General features: G+C 49.2%; 1 protein-coding gene across 1 annotated transcript in view; it reads left to right on the top strand.

Moving 5' to 3' along the window:
• The window catches only part of LOC121297068 (unconventional myosin-XVIIIb-like), a gene marked incomplete at its 5' end in the record, with an annotated part of 25,889 nt that extends 10,953 nt beyond the window's left edge, over window positions 1-14,936 (top strand). The window contains 17 exons of the mRNA XM_041223079.1: window positions 146-270; window positions 763-917; window positions 992-1,115; window positions 1,247-1,447; window positions 2,090-2,200; window positions 2,586-2,690; window positions 3,163-3,318; window positions 4,743-4,856; window positions 5,328-5,444; window positions 5,926-6,009; window positions 6,340-6,477; window positions 6,830-7,015; window positions 8,551-8,681; window positions 10,352-10,393; window positions 11,607-11,771; window positions 13,040-14,209; window positions 14,803-14,936. Coding sequence (XP_041079013.1) covers window positions 146-270; window positions 763-917; window positions 992-1,115; window positions 1,247-1,447; window positions 2,090-2,200; window positions 2,586-2,690; window positions 3,163-3,318; window positions 4,743-4,856; window positions 5,328-5,444; window positions 5,926-6,009; window positions 6,340-6,477; window positions 6,830-7,015; window positions 8,551-8,681; window positions 10,352-10,393; window positions 11,607-11,771; window positions 13,040-14,204 — 3,119 coding nt within the window. The remainder of the gene's footprint in view (window positions 1-145; window positions 271-762; window positions 918-991; window positions 1,116-1,246; window positions 1,448-2,089; window positions 2,201-2,585; window positions 2,691-3,162; window positions 3,319-4,742; window positions 4,857-5,327; window positions 5,445-5,925; window positions 6,010-6,339; window positions 6,478-6,829; window positions 7,016-8,550; window positions 8,682-10,351; window positions 10,394-11,606; window positions 11,772-13,039; window positions 14,210-14,802) is intronic.
• Between the last annotated feature and the right edge of the window lie 2,564 nt (window positions 14,937-17,500).

The following is a 17,500-nucleotide window of genomic DNA, read 5'->3' as shown; positions in this document are numbered from 1 at the left end:
CAATCTCTATGTCCTGTGTGTGGTAGGTACCATATGATTTCATGTACTGTAATGTGTGGCTCTCATGCCCTGTGTTTCCCATGTGGATTCCCAGTGGAGGAGTGAGGGGTTCCCTCAGGCCTGACCCACTGTTCTGTGTTCCCAGGGGACGAGTGGCAGCTCCGCTACGACTGCGCCCAGACGGAGATGGAGTTCCTGCGGAAGCGTCTGCGGCAGATGGAGGAGAGGATGGAGTCCGAGCTGCAGGATCGCAAGGAGCTGGAGCTGAAGGTAGGCCATCACAAGGGGCTGCAGAGTGCATCTTTTCACTTTCGGGAACACTTTCCATTACTGTGTCTCGTGTTTATTGTAAGCCTCGAGTGCAGAAGAATGAAGCAGTGAATGCAGTGGCCATTGCTTCCTGTATTCCCATGTGCACTCAGGGTGCTCTCTCCACTGAAATCAGGGCTAGCAGTAAACAAAGCAACGTGTCCTAAAGAAATAGCACCAAGGCCATAGAAAACTCTGGAGACAGAGAGAGCAGGCTCTTCACAGCCCGGGTCTGTGCTACCCTTTTTGCATGTTAGCAGCTTCCCTTATTCAAGTCTTTCTGTCCGTATTCATGCATTATCCCTGTCCTTTACTATACTTTGTTTGACCACATGGCATACTGTGAGATTGTTTTACCACGGGCATTTAGACAGAAGCACTTATTGTATTAAATGTGTCTGTGTGTCTCTGCCTGTCTGTCTGCGTATCTTTGCCTGTCTGTCTGTCCCGCAGCTGACAGATTTGCAAGGGAAGTTTGATGAGACAAAGCGGGCAGCCTTGCAACTGAAGAGGAAGTGTCGACGGGTGACCTTTGACCTCCAGGACACGCGAGTGCTCATGGAGAGCCAGCAGGGGCGGAACCACGACCTGGAGAAGAAACAGAGGAGGTGAGAGAGAGAGAGAGAGAGAGATATGCTGGTTCCAGCTGCAGTGTTAACGAAGCCTGTGGGTTTATATACAGGTTCGATACAGAGCTGGCCCAGGCCCTGGGAGAGGCTTCCTTGGAGAGGGACCTCCGAGAGAAAGTGTCCCAGGAGAACAACAGCATCCGGTCAGAGATCTTCAAACTGCAGCGCAGCATCCAGGTACAACTACTGTAGTGTACCTGAATGCCAGGCAAGCAAGAAATTTGGTTTGAAAAAGCCTGGCTGTGCTGAAGCAGTGTAATGAAAAAGGGGGTGGTGCTCTCTCTCTCTCGCTCTCTCTCTCTCTCTAGGAGGGGCAGTCGGAGCTGGCCTTGTTGCTCCAGCAGAAGGAAGAGCTAGACACTCAGCTGCAGGACCTGGCCATGCCACAGACCCTCCACCCCGACTCGGCCGCCACGCTGAAGAAGCAGCTGAGGGAGCTGGAGGTGAGAGTGAAGGAGCTGACCGCTGAGCTCACCAAGCAGGCAGACACAATCCAGCAACATGAGCAGGTGAGCCCTGGCTATAGACACACAGGGGAGCCCTGGCTATAGACACAAAGGGGAGCCATGACTATAGACACAAAGGGAAGCCCTGGCTATAGACACAAAGGGGAGCCATGACTATAGACACACAGGGGAGCCCTGGCTATAGACACAAAGGGGAGCCATGACTATAGACACACAGGGGAGCCCTGGCTATAGACACAAAGGGGAGCCATGACTATAGACACACAGGGGAGCCATGACTATAGACACACAGGGGAGCCCTGGCTATAGACACAAAGGGGAGCCATGACTATAGACACACAGGGGAGCCCTGGCTATAGACACAAGTGGGTCCTGTAAAGTTTCACTTCTCACAAGATTGGGGCATGCATGGGGCATCTCACAAGATTGGGGCATGCATGGGGCATCTCACAAGATTGGGGCATGCATGGGGCATCTCACAAGATTGGGGAATCACTTTGCCATGGATGTTAGTGAGTCACCTCATTCAGCAGCTGCCAGGAGCAGTATAATCACACATGGAGATAGTAAAGGGGTGCCTCTGAGGCTCAATCTCCGGGAGTCTGTAAGAGAAGCTCGGGTCTCAGGAGACTGGCCGTGCTGCCCCACCTCTTACCCCCCCACCTCTGCCCTCTCACCCTGCAGACGAGGCTGCGGTTCGAGATGGAGATGGAGAGGATGAAGCAGATCCACCAGAAGGAGCTGGAGGACAAAGAGGAGGAGCTGGAGGATGTGCAGAAATCATCCCAGAGACGGGTAGGAGGAAGGGGGAGACCTAGGGGAGCCAGGGGAGGTCTAGGGGAGCCAGGGGAGATCTAGGGGAGCCAGTGGAGCTAAAAAAGATCCAGGAAAACCATGGAAGAGACAGGGAACAAACAGGGAAAAGACCTAGGAGAGAGGAGAGACAGTGAACAGGGTCTGAGAGAGAAGAGGAGGGATCTATAGGGGTATAGAAGAGTGTATGGAAGGACCTTTTATAAAATAGCCTTTCAGAGGGAGTACAGGATCAGAGAGAGGGTTCTGTATCACCAGGCGCTCTCAGAGACTGGGTCGTCCGGGGATCTAGAAGACAGCGTCTGTGTGTCTTCTGTCCTCCTTGCTGCTCCTGTCTGATAGTAGATGTCTGTGTGTCTGTCCTCAGCTGCGGCAGTTGGAGATGCAGTTGGAGCAGGAGTATGAGGAGAAGCAGCTGGTTCTGCACGAAAAGCTGGACCTAGAGGGGCTGATAGCCACCCTGTGTGAGCAGGTAAGGCCTTGGTTTGGGTCAAGCACATGGGACCATGAATCCCAACCAATCCCAGGGATGTCCCAGCAGGCAGGCCTGGGGCGTTCAGCATGATTGCAGCCCCTCCCACCCTCACAGAGCCCGCTGGTTCTAGACAGGCTCAGGCTGTGGCTTGCACATTTCACGGTTTGTGCACCAATTAACTTATAAATGTTTGCAGATTTATTAGTGAGAGCTAATCCTGGCCAGTGTTAAGTAAATGAGCTCAGTGATGGGTTTGATGATTTCATTAATTGTTGAAACACGACCCTCCCTGCCCCCGAGGAGACGTGAGGTGGGTCGACGGATTAGGAAACAAACTCAGAGAATTACTAAGCGTTTGCTCCACTTCTTTCCAAAAATGCACGACAAATAAAAAATTCAAAAATACTAGTTTTTTTGCAGTTTTGTGAGTCTCTCCCCCCCAGTAACATGCACCCTTCACCCCCCTCAGATCGGGCATCGTGATTTTGATGTGGAAAAGCGTCTTCGCAGAGACCTGAGGAGAACTCACACCCTGCTGGCCGACGCACAGCTGATACTGGGAACACTGGAGGATCCAGTGAGCAATGGGATCAGCAAAGAGGAGGCAGAGAGGCTGCAGTCCCAGGTGTGACTGGGAGGACTGGGAAGGGTCTGGGGAGCTCTGGCTGGGGGAGTGGACGACTGGGTCGTATGAGCTGCTAGGGAAATCGTCAACACACCCGTTCCCTTAGCTCTCACTTGCTGTGCACTGTGTGATGCTCTTCTAAATGTGCCACCACAATCATGAAAGCCAGGCTATTCATTATGCAGCACCTCACCTCTGCAAAAGCGCGTTGAACGATTTAAAAGACAAGTCGACCATGAGGCTATTCAGAACTAAGCTGGACACGGACCGTGAATTTCACAGTATAGATAGTAAGTCGCTGCGCTCTGAGTTTTACGAACACAGCGAGGTATACGATTGCTTTTTTCTGTTTTTCTTATTTAAATGCGGCAGAGAGAGCACAAATACTGTAGTGCTGTGACACAGGAGACGAGGCTTCAGAAATGAAAATGAATGGAGGAGCAGCAGCTGTCAGCAAGGCTTAAGTGATTTAATATGAAGCCCCCTCTGATTTCAAACCAGGCAGCGCGTCCACATTAGAATGTATAGTGCGTGCACAGGGAAGAACCCGAGGCAGACATTAGGAATGAAGAGATCAGAAACTTGCTCTGTGGGCACAGTGCTGGGTAATGTAGATCTGGTGTAATCTATTGACTTGCGCTGCCCTGCAGAGCACTGTCTATGCATGGAAGTGCCATTCCCAACCCATTACAGAGATCCTGCATAATCTTCTGGGCTGATGAACAGGTAGCCGTAGCTGACAGGTTTGAGTGCCTGGCTGACTGAATTATTCCCAGGGAGGCTGGAGGCAGTAACCAGGCTTCTCTGGGATTTTTGATGGGTTTTATTTGGTCCTACTGGGGGTGTGAACTGAACTCAACCACACCAGAATCGAGCCGTTCTGCAAACTGCAGAGCCGACTGACTCCGTGAGGAGAAAGCCTTTAGCGCCATAGTGTCCTACACCAGTAATAAACCGTTTAAAACACATTTAATAATGATGTGTCTATGGGATTCATTCTCAGGTTTAATGTTAACGATTCATGAACCACAGAGAAAACACCTGCAGCCTTCAGAAAGTGTAGGAGCTGCACTTTCTGCCTGTAATTCATTATTAGAAGTTATCTAAAAAACCTGACCTGGAGCATTTAAACTCCATTCCTCTTCCAAAGTGCAGGGAAGGGAATATGACTGTCACTGCAGAGCTATGGATTAATGAGGCACATCTCATCTTAGATGAGGTCTGCGATCAGTAAGCTGCTAGAAGCAAGATGAGGTTTGAGGAGATGCCTCCTCCCATTCATAACCTTTCTATAATGCTCTTCTGTTCTTTACCTCTAAGGTTAGTCAGCATTTGCTAAGTATGACTAAATTAAGAATAAAGAATCCTGTAATGGACCAATAGAAACACAGTATTGATGCAGTCTGCCCTTACCTTTCCCACAGCTAGCGGAGAGCGAGACCAGATATGTGCAGGCTGAGAAGATGCATAAGACTCTGATGATGGAACTGGACAGTGCACAGCTGGAGCTGGAAAACATCTGCCAGAACAAGAGTCTGGTATGAACACCACCTGAGAGCTGGGCTGGGCTGGGGATGAACACAGCAATTCAGGTGTTACCCCTCTGTGCAGGCACACTGCTCTCCATGCTCCTCAGAGTTTCACAACTTAAATCATCCAGGAATCCCATGAATCGAGCACTGCATGCTGTGCTCAGGGGCTCAGGAGAGTTTAGGAGGGGGAATCCTGTTGAAGATGGTTTGTTTAATGTCAGAAACAGATGCAGTAAGTTAGTAATGAAGACTGTTCCTGAACTGTCCTAAGATAGACATCTAGGACAGCCTCATTGTGGGATGTGCCATGCCCCTACTAGTCCTGTGTGTACACGTACACCGTCTCTCCCTGCTATTGCCCCGTCACCCCCAGCAGTTGCCCCTCAATGGGTCACCCCCCCTGATGAAGGAGCTGCCTGCTCGGCTGCACTGTGTTCCCGTTTGCTGCAGAGTCTGATCTCTTCCCTCTCTGTGCAGGTGGATGAGCAGCTGTTCCAGCTCCAGCATGAGAAGGCAGACCTGCTGAAGAGGATCGAGGAGGACCAGGAGGATCTGAACGAGCTCATGAAGAAGCACAAGGCCCTCATTGCACAGGTTCAGCACCACATGTTGCATACCATTCTGCTGTAGGATTTGTCACTGTGAGCCCCTTACAGAACTTGCCATTGTGACCTTTTCAGTCTCATGAACTGGCCCTCTCTGCATACAAGGCGATGCATTGCTGACTGACTTCTGTTCCTGCTGAGCTGCAGCTGAGTTTTATGATTGATTATGTGTTTTTTTCGCATGTATTGTGTTTGGTGTTGTTTGCTGTAGTCGTGTGAGAATCTTGCCAGGTCATCATTGGAAATGAGAATTTGTTCTCAAATGACCCATCTGGATAAGTACAAGTTTTGATTGATTGATTGGTTGATTGATTGGTTGAGTACTGCTCAGGTAAACAGCAGCACCCAGGGGCTGCAGATCGGTCCTGATCGGATTGCATGTGATCAAGCTATGTGTAATAAGGGGATGTTGGACAAGGGGGGTGGTGAGGTGATGTCCTGCACTGACCTGTCCACCTCTGTTTGCACAGTCATCCAGTGACATCAGTCAGATCAGGGAGCTGCAGGCTGAGTTGGAGGAAGCCAAGAAGGAGAGGCAGAGCCTGCAGGAGAAGGTGAGGCATGGCTTGCTTTAAGAAATCATAATTGATAAGATGCAGTTTAATTACAAAAGATGCCACACAACTGCCAACATTGTATCTTTTGTAAATAGATGCGCTGCTACCTTGTAACTACACCATGTGTGTAATTAGCAACCTCCAAACACACAAATTCCCTTTCCTGAGCTGTGTGGGGCGGTGAGGGGAGAAAAATAATCAGACATTCTATATTGGGATGAAAAATAATTGGGCACTCTAAATATTAAAAAAAGAAAGGTAGTCAATCTCCAGCCAGGCCCAGTCCTCTCACCCTCTGGCTTCTCTTTGCCTGTCCTGGGCTCACAGCTGCAAGCCAGTCTGAGTCGTGTCAGCTTCATGGAAGGGTCCATGGTGGAACGCAGCATCGTCAGCAGACAGGAGGCGCTGATCCGTGACCTGGAGAACAAGCTGGAGTTTCAGAGTGGTCAGATCAAGAGGTTTGAGGTGAGTGCAGCTGAGGACAGAGCCCTCGCGCACACAGCGATATGAATACCCTGCTGCATCAGCGCCGCACGGTGCACACGCGCGCTTCACATTGAAATAGTTAGTCATTTTATTTTTGTACAAGTAATCCAAGCCCTTATATGGAGAAGCTCTTAATTGTTCTGTCATTCTACAAAGTCCTACAGGTCTGAATTTTCATGCACTTGTCTGGCAATCACACCTGAACCGAAGTGTGTGACACGTGTGTGTGTCTCTGTGTGTATGTGTGTGCATGTGTGTCTCTGTTTGTGTGTGTGCGTGTGTGTCTGAGCTACACTGTATAGCACCTCTGACTGCCTCTTCTCCTTCCTAGGTGCTGGTGCTGCGGCTGAGGGACAGCGTGGTGCGGATGGGGGAGGAGCTGGAGCATGCTGCCGAGACGGAGGCCCGGGAGAAGGAGCATGCCCAGTACTACCAGCAGCGGCTGCAGGAGATGAGAGTGGAGATGGAGGACCTGGCCCGCAGTGAGCTGGAGAGCAGCCGGCGCAGAGTCGAGCTGGTAGGACTCGGAGAGTAGAGAAACCCCACTCCACGCCCGGTAGCAGACAGGGGTCGGGTCCCAGTGCAGTCTGTCCTATGAATAATGAACAAGTTTTGCTATTGATGAGCTGAGAACCCCCAGGCGGTGCCCTGAGTGAATCCTCCTGAGCGCTGAGCCTCTGGGATTGGTTTAATAACCGGGTCACGTTAATGTTTGAGAGTGCTTTTGCAAACTCGCTTGCCCACGGACGCGAACTCCATTGCTGAATTATTCAGCTCTTGCTAGTTAAGAGTAACATGCAAGCTGCTACAGTTTGAATGCTTTTAAGATGCAAGGAGAGAAATGCTGGATATTGCTCCTCAGAAATGTACAAATTAATTCCAGCTGATCTCATTAGAGGATCACTGGGGACTGGCAACATTAGACTTCTTTCCTGGGTTTGGATACTACTTTGAAAATATTTTGGGGGGCAGCAGGGGTATTTATTCCCCCCTGGACAGAACAGCTGAGATAAACCAACATGTCTTTTTCATATACATTAATTAAACCTCCCTTCATGCATTATACACCTAATACGGCAGAGAAAAGCTATTTCATTTCAGCCGCTAGCCTTCCAGTTGTGGGGATGACAGAGACAGTTTATTTTTCTGTTTGTGAATATTTTATATTAACATTCCTCCAGTGCCTAGGGAATGACCGGTGGTTGCCATGGTGATATGAACTTGCACTTTTAAAGAGAGACTGAGTGAAACAATGTCGTGGTTTGCATTGTTCTGAGGGCTGGGTAGATGTAGCTGGTTGAATGTGATGGCTGTGTTGGGTTCTCTGTGAATCCCAGGAGCTGTCAGTCCATTAGCTAACACTGCAGAAGCACCGCGGGAAGCATGACCAGGGCATGTGGCATGAGTATGTCACTGAGAATCAGAGGGGGGGTACAACCAGAGTTAGGTTCTTGAGACTGAGGAGAAGTGTTCCCTGGTGTAGAGCTAATAGACTGGGACTGAGGGACTGGGAGACAGTGTAGTCCAGTGCTTAGTGTTGAGGACAGGTAGGGAGGCAGTGTGTTCTAGTGGTAGAGCTGAGAGACTGGGAGGCAGTGTGGTTTAATGGTTAGAGCTGAGGGACCGGCAGTGTAGTGGTTAGTGAACGTTTGGGTTACAGTAAATGTTTAGTATAACAACATCATCTGGATAGATCATGATGTAAATCTTTGGTTAACACAGTTGTTCCTGTCCTAATGCAGTGACCCTGGTGTACCCTGGTACTGTCTGAAACAGAGCTACAAAGCCCAGCTCCACCCCCTGTGCTCCTCATCCCCAGGCCCGTGCTGTGCTCCTCTGTCCTGAATCAAAGAGGCCAAAGCTGATTGGGGGGCAGGCAACCCTTTCATCTCTCGTACATCGACCTTCAGTCGACCTTTACTTCTCCAGAGCGTTGATAGCTTTCTGTTTAAGTACAGGCTTTGAATTTCACAAGGCAGCCGCGTCCGTGCCACCAAGCAAGCCACTCCCAGGTGGTCCCTCATTGTTATTCTGTCTCCACTCTCTCTGCAGGAGATGAGGGTGGAGGAGCTGAGTGCAGTCAGGCAGACATTACAGGCCGATCTAGAGACATCAATCAAGCGCATCGCGGATCTACAGACTGCCCTGGAGGAAGAGTCCAGTGATGAAAGTGACTCTGAAAGGTAAAATCTCTCATTACAGGAATTGGCTTCAGCTGGATGTTTATATATAATTATAAATAGAACTATCCAAATATAACTAGCATACTGGATTGCTTGTACAAGCACTGAGCTACTCAAAACCCACTGCCTTCCACACTGCAGCCCAGCACTCTAACCACTGAGCTACTCAAACCCACTGCCTTCCACACTGCAGCCCAGCACTCTAACCACTGAGCTACTCAAACCCACTGCCTTCCACACTGCAGCCCAGCACTCTAACCACTGAGCTACTCAAACCCACTGCCTTCCACACTGCAGCCCAGCACTCTAACCACTGAGCTACTCAAACCCACTGCCTTCCACACTGCAGCCCAGCACTCTAACCACTGAGCTACTCAAACCCACTGCCTTCCACACTGCAGCCCAGCACTCTAACCACTGAGCTACTCAAACCCACTGCCTTCCACACTGCAACCCAGCACTCTAACCACTGAGCTACTCAAACCACTGCCTTCCACACTGCAGCCCAGCACTCTAACCACTGAGCTACCCAAACCCACTGCCTTCCACACTGCAGCCCAGCACCAACCACTGAGCTACTCAAACCCACTGCCTTCCACACTGCAGCCCAGCACTGTAACCACTGAGCTATTCAAACCCACTGCCTTCCACACTGCAGCCCAGCACTCCAACCACTGAGCTACTCAAACCCACTGCCTTCCACACTGCAGCCCAGCACTGTAACCACTGAGCTATTCAAACCCACTGCCTTCCACACTGCAGCCCAGCTCTCTTTGCTCCGGTCTGTGGACTTACAGCAGCTGTGATGTCAGAACATTCAAAACACAGTGCTCTAGATTCTAATAGCGATCGTGACTTTATACATTTTTGGTTGCAGTTAATTACACCAACAGGGACGGACACCTTATACAATTTTTTCTTCTATCAGCATAAACACCATGCGCTGGGTAATGTCATTGCTGCATGCGGTAGGCTATTAGGAAAATGTCGCTAATGAATGATGCAAATATAGTTCCTATTACTGGTGCTGCAGATGGGTCTGTATTGCAGGCAGCTTCAGACCTGCTGTGGTCTGGATCAGCAGGCAGATTTGCAGCAAAGCACCTGCATTGCTTTAGGGTTATTAGAGATCAGCAACACCGCGCTCACCAGGGGCTAGCTTTGTTTGATCTTATTTTACTCATATGAATTCAAACAGCCATCAGTGAGCAGGAACCACTGTGCAGAGCATTGCAAAGTAGCGCTGGGAGGGGGGGGGGGTTCAGAAGGAAAGTATTAATGAGCTAAAGAGAGACGCATAATGGAGTGCTTGCAATGTTTGTAACATTGTTTTTTTTGTTTTTTCTTCTTCCAAACTTTCATTTTCGTTTGCCCTTTAATCAGTGATCAGTCGGGATGGAAAGGTATGTTGAAGTTTGACATTTTCCATGAGCCTGAGAGAAAAGCAAGTGTGAGACACGCGATATCAACAACCGCATAGACTGTACTGTGCTGAGAGGGACACACACGCACGCACGCACACGCACACGCGCACACGCACACGCACTGGTGGAACTGCACTCCAGCTACTAGTCCAGTTCTCTGCAGTTTCTCTGCCCCGGTCCTTCCTGAAGTTGTCTGCAGGTGTCAGACTCAGGACTCACAGTCCTCTCCTCTCTCCTTCCACACAGCGTCCAGACAGCAGTGGACTCCTTTGACAGGAAGCGAGACTTGTAAGAAAACCCTTGTCGATTCTCTCCTCTGCTTTACGCCGTGGGCTAGCATTTCTTTCCATGAACGAACTAACTCAGCGCTTGTGAACTGTGCTTCATTAGAAAGACCCTCTGGAATTGTGTAGGAACAATATTTGAAATGGAACAAGAAGAATGATACTGTGTAACGTTGGAGTCTGGAGCGTCTCTTTGCACTGGGGCAGAGTGTGATCTTCTATCATGCATGGCTGTCATTTAGCAGCGGTTGGCATGGATCAACCCTTGGAACGGTCTGGTTCGTTTGATATAAAGAATAACTGCATGTGTGTTTGTACAGCAACTCTGAGAGCCTGCTAATTCAATACAATATAGCAAAGTGCACCAGGTAATTGAAGTCCCTGCTGAATTCGGCGCTGGGTTCAGCACTGAGGCAGTGGACAGCTCCTCAGAGATGCGAGATGGGTGGCTCTCTTGCTCTTGCCGTTGTCTCTGTGTCTGCGCTTGATGCAGTGTGTCGGCTGGGTTATTGTCATGTATCTCTGTTTGTGACGTTATGCTTTCTCATTGTGAGCAAGCGCGTGCGAACCTGTGCTGTGGTCATCTTCCTGGACCCCCTTGGACACGACATGCAAACCTTTAACAGGTTCTCATCCTGGCCGAACCGGAAGCAGCTCAGTGGAGCAACCCTTGTAAAAAGTTATTGAAAAACATTTCCGCCTGTGCTTAGAAATCTCCGTTTTACTGCAGTTTTGATATTACTGCTAAGTACGGCTTGCATTCACTGCACCACTGGAGCACCCTTGCTCCAGTCTGCACTGCACATCCATAGCAGCTAAGTCTGCAATGTAGAACCTTAGCTGCTACCACTTCTACAGGGCAAATATTGTAGTATAATTAGTCCCCTTGCAAAGCAGTTTGATCCACTCCTAGTTTTAATACCAGTTTAATAGGAGCTTGTTATCAATGCACTGTATCTAATCAAGCATGTATTAAAACCTGAAACGGGTGACACTGCTATGCAATAGGAGTCTTATTTCCATCCCTGTAGTGATTAGGTTGCTAATCTACACTTCACCGAATGCACTGTTGGCAGAACAATGGCACAGAAATTCTATTTTCACACTTCAAAAAGGACGCCGAGGGCTTCAGCTAGAATGCCAGCACATCTAATTGCACTGTACTGCAATCCCATGATGCGTTTTCTCTTTTCCTGGCTGCTGTTTTCTCCTGACAGAGACAGACAGTCCACTGTGGGATCCATGGTCAGTGTGGACCCCGAGGAGGGGATCAGGTCCTGGCTGGGGGTCCCCCGGGGCCCCGGATCCCCCTACGGAAGCAGCGCGGCCGGCAGCGTGGCCAGACAGTCTGCGTCCGACACCATGAGTATGTACAGCGTCAGGTAAGAGAACTGAGAACCAAGGGAGCGACCAGAATTATTCCGGGTTTAAAAGGCATGTCATATGCAGACAGGCTGAAATAATTAAATCTATTCAGTCTTGAACAAAGAAGACTATACGGTGACCTGATTCAAGCATTCAGAATTCTAAAAGGTATTGACAATGTCGACCCAAGGGACTTGAAAAAAAAAACAAGGATCACAAATGGAGATTAGACAAGGGGGGATTTAAAACAGAAAATAGGAGGCACCTTTTTACACAGAGAATTGTGAGGGTCTGGAAACAACTGCCCAGTAATGTTTTTGAAGCTGACACCCTGGGATCCTTCAGGAAACTGCTTGATGAGGTTCTGGGATCAATAAGCTACTAACAACCAAACAAGCAAGATGGGCCGAATGGACTCCCCTCGTTTGTAAACTTTCTTATGTTCTTATGTTCAAAATGATCCTGACATACAAGAAAGATATTGTTTTACAATATAACACCTCTTATTAGTCAACTAAAAGCAACTGCTTAAGAAACACGTTTATTCATTTATTTTGTAGTACTAATTTTAGCAGTTAATTCAACCTAATTAAACTGTTTAATTGGCTCATTAGTTAAGAATATTTTTACAGCGCTCCCAGCAGTTAGTATACCAGCAAGTAGGATACCTAATTGTCCAACATATTTTCTGAGTCCTTTTCCCAACTTTACAAACTATGGCCCTGTTTCTAAGACACACCCTTGGTCATCCCTTGAGACGCTCATTACATCAGCTTGATTGCAGTGAACACAAGTATGTCCCAGGAAGGCAGCACTCTGAGTGAAGCAGGTGCCTGGTATCAGCATTCAGTCCAGTGCTCGCTTCTCTCTCTCCCTGTCTGGCCCTGGTATTAGTCAGACAGACAGGATCTCCTCCTCCTCCTCCTCTGTCTGACATGCGCTCTGCCTTTGTTACCTGAGATCTATTTATATCTCCCTGTCTCTGGCTCCTCTAGTGAACCGGCTTCTCCATTGTCAAAAGAAAATAAATAACAACAACTCAGACTTCTGTGATACGATTCCACAAAATAAAAAGGGAGCATTACCATGCTGGTAGTCCGTTTTCACTGCAGTCCATTTATACTCTGCTGTTTTTTTACCAATTCAATTTCCACTATAGTTTTTTATGAATGCATGTGTTCATGTATTGATTTAATCTATGCACTGTGCTATACTTCTACGTACCCCGCTACACCAATCCTCTGTGCCTACAGTGATGAGGCTAACACCCTGCTCCTCCTGACAGGTCGCTCCCCAGAGACTCGGAGGGGAGCAGGCCGGGCTCCTCGCTCAGCGTGCTCAGCCTGCGGAGGAGGGAGCTGGGCCAGGACCAGGACAGCCAGTCACAGAACAGCTTCGGGGAGGGAGCCAGGCGTAGAGTCACGTCGCCCCTGGCAGAATCCACAGGCTCTACAGGGTCCGCAGAGATAGAGGAGAGGGAGCGGGCCCCCAGCTCGCTGGCACTGTCAGAGTTCCTGGAAGAGCTGCGTCGCAAGCGGGGGAGCGAGCGAGCTGACCAGGGGAGTGGAGTGGGGCGGGAGGGGGTTGACACGCTGCCTATATACCAGACTACAGCAGCGTCGGTGCTGAGAAGGCGTGGCAGCTCCATGCTTGAGCAGGAAGACGTGAAGAGTGTGGGCTCAGAGATGTCCTTCAGGCCCACCTTCTTCAGACACACCTCTGAGCCTCAGGATGCCAGCCAGGCCGTTGCCAGCTCTGCCCTGAGCCCTCGCATGACTCGATCGGCCAGCCTTAGGTCCCTCCCTGAATCCACAGGGGACCGGAGGGTGACCCGATTCAGCTCCTGTGAGGCCCTGTCCCCCAGCCCCGGCACCCCCCGCCATACTCTTCCCATCCTGGAGGCTGCTACAGAAGAAGAGGAGTTGTCCTGGCCCCTCTCCAGGGTCCTGACACCAATCCGGAAGCGCCTGGGGCTGTCTATCGCAGTGGAAGAGGACGGGGAGGAGGTGCAGCTGGGGAAGGAGCCGCTGGTCTTCAGAAACCGGAGGCTGAGCAACCTGACGGATGAAGACAAGACGGTGGAGAGCAAAGGAGATGACATGGAGCCGGAGATCCTGCCTGCCATCCGCAGGGCCCAGTCCAGCAGCAGCCTGGCCCGGAGCGGGGTGGAGCACAGGGAGGGCAGGCGGACACTCAGCGTCCACTTTGGGGAGCTGCCCTCGCCCAAGACTGCAGCTCATAAGGGGGGATCCGACTCCAACTCTGACTCTGACTCCAAGGGATCCACTGTGTCGCTCCGTAGCATAGAGAGTGCAGGGGCCAGAAGAGCACGTCCCAGCAGAGCTCAGGGGGAGCTGGGGGAGGAGGAGATGCAGCAGCAAGAAGCAGAGGGTCATGAGAGAGACGTTAGCAGCGTGATGAGGAAGTACCTGCGCAAGAAGGACAGCTAACACAGGTGAGCCGGTCATTACAGTCAGAGCTACCCTTATTAGCACAGTCTAAACTTGAGTAAGCCTGCATGGCTCGACAACATGTATCTGATTCAGCCTACCCTTTGAGAACCATTCAAATTATCTTTGAAAGAGCAATATTTAGGCAAAAGAAACGAACAACCTGGGGCTGGGAGAATGAGTTTTCTGGTAACATTTCAAACAAAAATATACAATTCCATGGTTTCTCTCTTAGTTATCAGGTAAATCCCTCAAGAAGACAAACAACAAAACTGTCAGACAAATTAAATATTCAAATTTGTCTTGCTTGGCAGCAATGATCCCGGTGGAGCCCCAGATTGCATCTGGTTTGCAACCCTCAGAAAGAACTCAGACAACAAAGGCCCTTTTCCAGTTGACAGCGGTTTTGTTAATAGATCTCACTATGAGATATTCTTAAGCTGTGTTACTCAACATGAGAGCACTCACGAGACCGTTATTAAACAGCTCTGCTTTCTGGTTTGGCAGATTAAACCACTGTGAGAACAGACGCCCCAGCCAGCCCCAATCCTTGCGTCGAACCTGTCCTGAACCCTTCCTGTGTTTTTTTATTCCACAGTTTCCATGGAGCCGGACACTGACCTGCCCAGGGCAGAGGATGAGAGCACGCCCCCTTGTGGGAACCAACAGTAGTTTGTAAAGAAAGATAAAGGGACAGTTGATAAAAAAATGGAGTTTGTTAAACAATGTTGTTTGTTTGGTCCCTCTGTGTCTGTCTTATTAATTCACTTCAGTTCCTGGAATGGCCCAGACATACTACACACTGCATCTTGCATGAAGCTATGAGCAGACAGGAGAGTGATAAGCTTACTGCATTCCATTCCGATCCCTCAACAGAGATACTAGCCTCTCCCATTAAAAGGGTTTACCATAGTAAACACATTGCACACTGTATAATGGATGCATGGTAAAGCCTAGATAAGCATTGTAAAGATTAGTCTAAGGCTGTATTGCCCAAAGAGAACACCATTCCTACACCAAACACAAAGATCTGCCTGGCAACACATCACGTGTTGCACATGTGGCATTGTGAACACACTATGCTACTGAGGGGGTGGCAAATTATAAAGCATTGTATCACAAGTGGGTATTGCAGGGTTAAAGACAATACCATTGTCACTGCTGACAATCCAGCACTGCCCCCCTGTGAATGCACACACAGAAAGCATTGCAGCACCAGAGCAGGTGCCTCTGCCATATAGGTGCCCTACGTAGTCACAGCCTGTCAGCCGGGCTGCACATTGAACTGGCACTCTGGGTAGAGCACACACCGCTCTGTGCCCTGCCTGTTGGTCTGGGGGGGGGGGGGCGGATGGGATAAGGCAGAGCTTCAGGTCTGAATTGAAAAAGCTCCACGCTCTCATTGTCTCAGTGCTGATTCCCAGGTTGGCATGCATTACACTTCAGTGCATACCGGGTCCTTCACTGTTAGATGTTTTGATGTGGAAGATAGCAACATTAGGAGGGGGTGCAAGGAAGGAGGGGAGAACATTAGCCAGATCACATACTGAAATCTCACTTTAATAGGAAAGAATGAATACAATTATACTTGCCTTATTTACCAGCATTTTGTATTGAAAAGTAATAAACTAGATGCCTGGGGAACAGTTTTATCTAATAACGGGTCTTTGCAAAACTGATCCAATATGTGAGGAAATACAGGCTGCCTTTGATTGGAATCTCCTTCATGCTCATTATCAGGGGACTGATCGATGAGCTTCCTTTATTAACAGGAACGGGTGTGCGAGTGTCTGTGTGCACAGTGAAAATAATTGCTTCCAGAAAGAGCTCCTTTAGCGTTGGGGGCCGTGACCCGTTGCTATGGGCTGTCTGCAACACAATGTTGACCTGATTTCTAACTCATCCTTCAAAGCCTCTAAACAGTATGCGAATCACACCAGCCTTTGAAGAAAGAGTCCAACTCCTGGCACGCCAGCACAGGAGTACAAGTTGTTTCTTCTGGACAGTCACTCCCTTCAAAGACAAGCAAGCTGGTGAATGAACCACTGTCTCACAATAATCATGCTTGCTACTGAGAAGAACGTAGAACTCCATTCTACATTCAGGAGACAGCAGCCAGAAGGGTGGTAGTTCCATGATGGTAACTTGTGAGATCTTCAGGGAGGAACTGCAAGGTGAATCATAGGTGTGTGAAGAGATGTGTGAATGCCAGATGCTTCTCTCTTTCGGAGTTCTCTGGACAGCTGTGCATGCCAGATGTTTTTCAATGGTGGAGGATGCACGTGACAGATGTGCCAGTCTGAGGTTCCCCGGTGCAGAGCATCAAAGAAGGTTCTTCATGAGATAAACGCTTTTTCCCAGAGCAACTGAATGCAGATTCTTTTAAAAACTTTGCAGTTTGCAGCCTGGTTTTAGGTCAGTACTGTAAGCCCCCTGTGCACATGCATAGACTTCCAAGAGAGGCTATAAAGTGATGCCACTCCTATCAATTTGTGACCCACTTTAAAAAATGCCAACCTGCTGTAAATGGTATCTGTGACTTCAATCAGAACCGTTTTGCAGCTCGGATCTTTAGTTGACCCCTTTGTGTAATGCTGTACTGTACTTCGTGCGCCTGGTCTTATTGATAATGCAGGGAGCTCCTCCGTGCAAAAGCTTTCAAAACAGGTCTCATTATTTCTTTTTTTTGTAGCACTGTAGATTTTAAGGTCACTTGCTGTTTGCCTTTTTCCTCAGCAGAAGACTTGACAAAGGACATTTCAGCTGGTGAGTGTTTCTCGTTCAAGTGGTCTGAGGCCAGCTCATCAGAACAGAACCTGTGATTCTGTAAGGACAAGCGTCTGGCTGTACGTGCCTGGCAGTGTTCGACGTGACTGCTGGGCAGAGCACAGGGCATGTCAGCTAGTCAACCAGCTCTGGAGAGAAAGATTCCACGCCCTTAATCTTGACCTTCTCTGGGCACGCCCGCTGGTCCCTGAGCACAGCTTGGCAGTAGCAACAGCAGCTGATCAGATGAGTAGCTGGGAAAATGAGAGCTGAATATTCAAGAGGAGTTTTCCCCTTTGATGCCAGGTCGATGAGACAACGCTAGGAGATCGATCTTCCATTCTTTCAAGCACTTTGTCAAGGCATGGCTCTGGATAAACAATACTGCAGGTCAGTGAGAGAGAAAAAGAGAGAGAAGGGAAGTCGAGCAGGGTAGTTTATAATGTACAATACACACACTGAACTGTGCTAACACAGCAAATTATTAAAGGCTTCAGGTCTCTGTCAAAGCACCACGAGGTACTCACTGC

The sequence above is a fragment of the Polyodon spathula genome, chromosome 22, assembly GCF_017654505.1.
Source record: "Polyodon spathula isolate WHYD16114869_AA chromosome 22, ASM1765450v1, whole genome shotgun sequence".
Lineage (NCBI taxonomy): Eukaryota > Metazoa > Chordata > Actinopteri > Acipenseriformes > Polyodontidae > Polyodon > Polyodon spathula.
Note: the sequence above shows the minus strand (reverse complement) of the source record. Positions and strands in the feature narration are given on the sequence as shown.